This window comes from Physeter macrocephalus, chromosome 11 (genome assembly GCF_002837175.3).
Source record: "Physeter macrocephalus isolate SW-GA chromosome 11, ASM283717v5, whole genome shotgun sequence".
NCBI classification, from domain to species: domain Eukaryota; kingdom Metazoa; phylum Chordata; class Mammalia; order Artiodactyla; family Physeteridae; genus Physeter; species Physeter macrocephalus.
The window spans coordinates 131,911,597-131,915,544 of NC_041224.1; the positions used below are offsets into that span (position 1 = coordinate 131,911,597).

At 42.1% G+C, this 3,948-nt stretch overlaps 1 protein-coding gene across 1 annotated transcript; it reads right to left on the minus strand.

Moving 5' to 3' along the window:
* Positions 1–680: 680 nt before the first annotated feature.
* Positions 681–2,517, minus strand: RPS29 (ribosomal protein S29). The gene is made up of 3 exons (XM_024117108.2): positions 2,384–2,517; positions 2,044–2,143; positions 681–782 (listed from the first exon to the last, which is right to left on the minus strand). The coding sequence occupies exons 1-3, from the start codon at positions 2,443–2,445 to the stop codon at positions 774–776; spliced, it is 171 nt and encodes a 56-aa protein (XP_023972876.1). The 5' UTR covers positions 2,446–2,517; the 3' UTR covers positions 681–773.
* Between the last annotated feature and the right edge of the window lie 1,431 nt (positions 2,518–3,948).

The following is a 3,948-nucleotide window of genomic DNA, read 5'->3' on the forward strand; positions in this document are numbered from 1 at the left end:
CCTAGCTCAATAGTAACTCTAGCCTTCCAGTTGCTCAGGCCAAAACCCTTGGGAGTCATCCTTTGCTCTCCCACAACTAATCCTTCAGCAAATCCAGTCTTTTTCAAGAGGTCACTGTGACTACCTCAACTACTCTTATCCTAGCCCAAGCCAAGATCATTTGCCTAAAATATTTCGATAGACTCTTTTCCCTGTCTCTACCCTTGCCCCACTAAGATCTACTTTTTCTCACAAGACCCATTTTACTTTTAATCACTCCTCACCCCACCCCTTCCACATACAAATAACTGAGAAATTTACAAGTTTTGCTAATTATACCAAAAGCTAGGACTGCCACCACCGTAAATGCTCAGAGCAGGTTTTAGTGCTAGCCTTCTTTCTCAAAATCAATTTTCAATAGTTTTTACTTTCACTGCCCAGCTCACTGTAGCCAGTCAACTACTCAAAAGACAATTTGTCTCAGGTTATATGCTGGATGCTCCGATATATAGCGGGCACTTCATGGAACAAAAGATGTTAAGTATAAAAATTAAACGGGGATTTACCAGAGTCCAGCAAGAATACTTTTATATAACTGAAGGAAAATAAGAAACATTGTGAAGACGAATCCACCGAAGATAATTTTTAAAAGATTTCTATGAACAACTGGCTATTACATTCACATGAAAAACATTCATAACTGAAGTTTTAAAATTTTTATTTTATATACAAAGAGTTAGTATTGTTTCTGAGGAAGGTAGATATGCGTGATGACCCATTCAAGAAGTTCACACTTAGTCCAACTGCAAAAAAAAAGGCAGATAGGAAATAAATTAATGCATAATGCTTTAAATATCCATTTCATTCTCAGGAAAAAAAATGGCTCATTATAGAATGAGGTTTAAACTGGAAATATGACCCACCCCAACTAGTTATGGAGATCTAAAGAACTTAAATATTTACTGAACACCTACTACAGGCTGCTCCAAAAATCTCAACAATTATACTTTAGACAATGAATTTTAATAGTGGTATACCCACTTCTACCATCAAAGACATTTCCCGCTAGAAAAACACTACTACATAAAATGATCTTTACCAAATCTCAGGATGGTCATTAAGTAGGTAGCAAATTCTAACACTATTCTAAGGAGCCGTTCATAAATTAACTCATTTAATCTTAACCTCTGAAAAATGGGACACAAAATTACCGGGCTTGGGGCCATTCTCTGATCTACTACCTCCAACTAAGTTATTTGAACTTCCACAAAGTAACACTAAACATACTTCTTAAGTATTTGGTCAAAGCCAAAAGTTTAAGATACTTTGTTCCTGTCACAGAAATCTCACCTTAAACAACTTATACCCACTGTAACACTTCAACACAAGGACACCTAATTTTAACAAATACGTTCTACTCGATATTTTTGAGTTCTAACTATGAATAAAAAGGTAGTGACTGTTATTTTGTATCTCAAAGAACCAATAAGGAATTAGTTTTCACTTCTGGCATTTAAGCGATTTTTAGAAGCCAAGAAAGCTTCATATATACATTAATTTCTACAACAACCCTGTCATTTATTTTTCACAGGCAAAAACTTGGCTTTGAGTGACTTGACCAAAGTCACACGACTAGGATTCAGATCTCTGAATCCTAAAAAGGTCTACCTGGCCCCAAACCTGAAGCTCATTCCACTGCACGGCCCCATCCAATATTTCAGGGTAGCGGACAACGTATGTATTCTGCTGAAAATTAGCTAGATACGATTCGAGATTTAGTATTTAATTGTTCCTGAAAAGTAATTTTATGCAACATTATACATAGCACCTAAAACTATCAGAAGTGGGTAAAAAGGGATGAGAAAGTCTACTTTTAAGGCCTTCACCCCACCCACCCATATTCTATTAAAGTGACTGCCAAAACTCTCAACAGTGTCATCCGCTACCAAGGAAGGGCCCTGCTAGCTACAAGAGGAAAGCGGCGTTGGTCAAATGCCCACACCACAAACTACCCGCTCGTCGGCCCCTCACGGACACAGGAGAGCACGGCGTCGGCGGCCGTACCTTAATGAAGCCGATGTCCTTCGCGTACTGGCGGAAACACTGGCGGCACATATTGAGGCCGTATTTCCGGATCAGACCGTGCCGGTTTGAGCAGACGCGGCTGCAAGGAAAGAGACGGCGTTACCGCAAGTCGCAGAGAGCAAAGTATTCGGCACTCGGGAGGCCACCACCCGCACTGCCTGCCGGTCTCCACGGACACATCACAGGCCTGTAATGGCGGCAGACACAGCTACGATTCCGTCTCTCCCAGCCGCGCCACCCGCGGGCTCCTCCACAGTACATTTCAAGCAGCGTCGCGCCCCAGAGCAACCCTTCCCTTAAGCTACGTTCTGTTTCTCACCAAGAACGAGAACCCTGGCCGAATTTTCTCGGATGGCTCCAGTAAAGCTGCTGGTGCCCCATGTTGCTTTCTCGGCTGCAACGAGGCAAAAGGAAAGTCGGAACGCACGCAGGCGCTCTTCAAAATTTTGAGACACGGCTTACCCAGAAGGCAGTGCTGACAAACGACGCGTGCGCAGTGTCGCTACGCTGTTTCTCGTGCGTGAAGAGGAAGCTTGGAAATAATCTAGGCGGGCACAGCTGATGACGTCACCACACCTCAGCCTCTAGTTTTCTCTTTCGCGGACTCCAGTCGCCGGGCGCGGTGGCGCGCGCCTGTAGTCCCAGCTACTCGGGAGGCTGAGGCAGGAGGATCGCTTGAGCTCAGGAGTTCTGGGCTGTAGTGCGCTATGCCGATCGGGTGTCCGCACTAAGTTCGGCATCAATATGGTGACCTCCCGGGAGCGGGGGACCACCAGGTTGCCTAAGGAGGGGTGAACCGGCCCAGGTCGGAAACGGAGCAGGTCAAAACTCCCGTGCTGATCAGTAGTGGGATCGCGCCTGTGAATAGCCACTGCACTCCAGCCTGGGCAACATAGCGAGACCCCGTCTCTTTTGAGCCCTCAGAAATATGAGTTTTGAACCCTCAAGAAATAAATGATGTCACTATCGTACCGTCTCTTCATCATCGTCTGAACCTTTTACATACTTTTAATTAAAATTTTTCACTTGGATAAAGGATTTTTGCCTTAACTCAGTACTGACACCTGCTGGGGTAAAATTACAAAATAACTTAAAATCAACTGTAATAACTAGGAGTCAACGGTAGGGGTTCCCGTTTTGTGAGACAAAATATGTTTTCAAACTTTTTTTAATTGACACACTGCTCCTAGAAATACACCTACACCATTCCAGAATAATGACACGAGACTTAGTGTGTTTAATATTTAAATGTAGTTAGTAAGTTTAAAGTAAGAAACAAGTAAATGCCCAATATATGTTGCTTTGGCCAGATGATTTGGTAATAAAATAACTAGTGAAAACTAAATGCCATCTAATAATCTGAAAAATGTCCCTAAAATCCACATGGTTTTTTATAATGTCTTTAGATAAACCTAAAATTGTACATGACTCTGATATCAAAGCTTTAACTAGATCTATAAAATGTACCACAGGGTGAAATAATGCAGGAAACTTTACACAGGAACTCTTCTTTGTTGCTGTTTTTTGTTTTTGATTGTTTTTGGGCGAAAACAAGATGATGAAGGAAGGAGTCAAGCCAGATATTTAATAACCAGATATGACTTGATCCTGCCCTCAAAACAAATATAGTGAGGAAAATAGGATTATCTCAGAGCCCTTCCTTCCAGTTTCAACTTTTATGACTCAATGATATGGATACAACTAAGTTAGTAGGACAATTGCATTAGATGATACATGTGCTCATAGAACACAAAAGGAGCAAAGAAGAAAGAGATTAATTCCAGCGTGAGGTTCATTTGAGGGGCCTTTGAAGTAGACCTTGAGTGAAGAGTGGGGTTTTTACAGGCAGCATTTGATGGAAGGGAATGCATAGTGAGAGGAAGA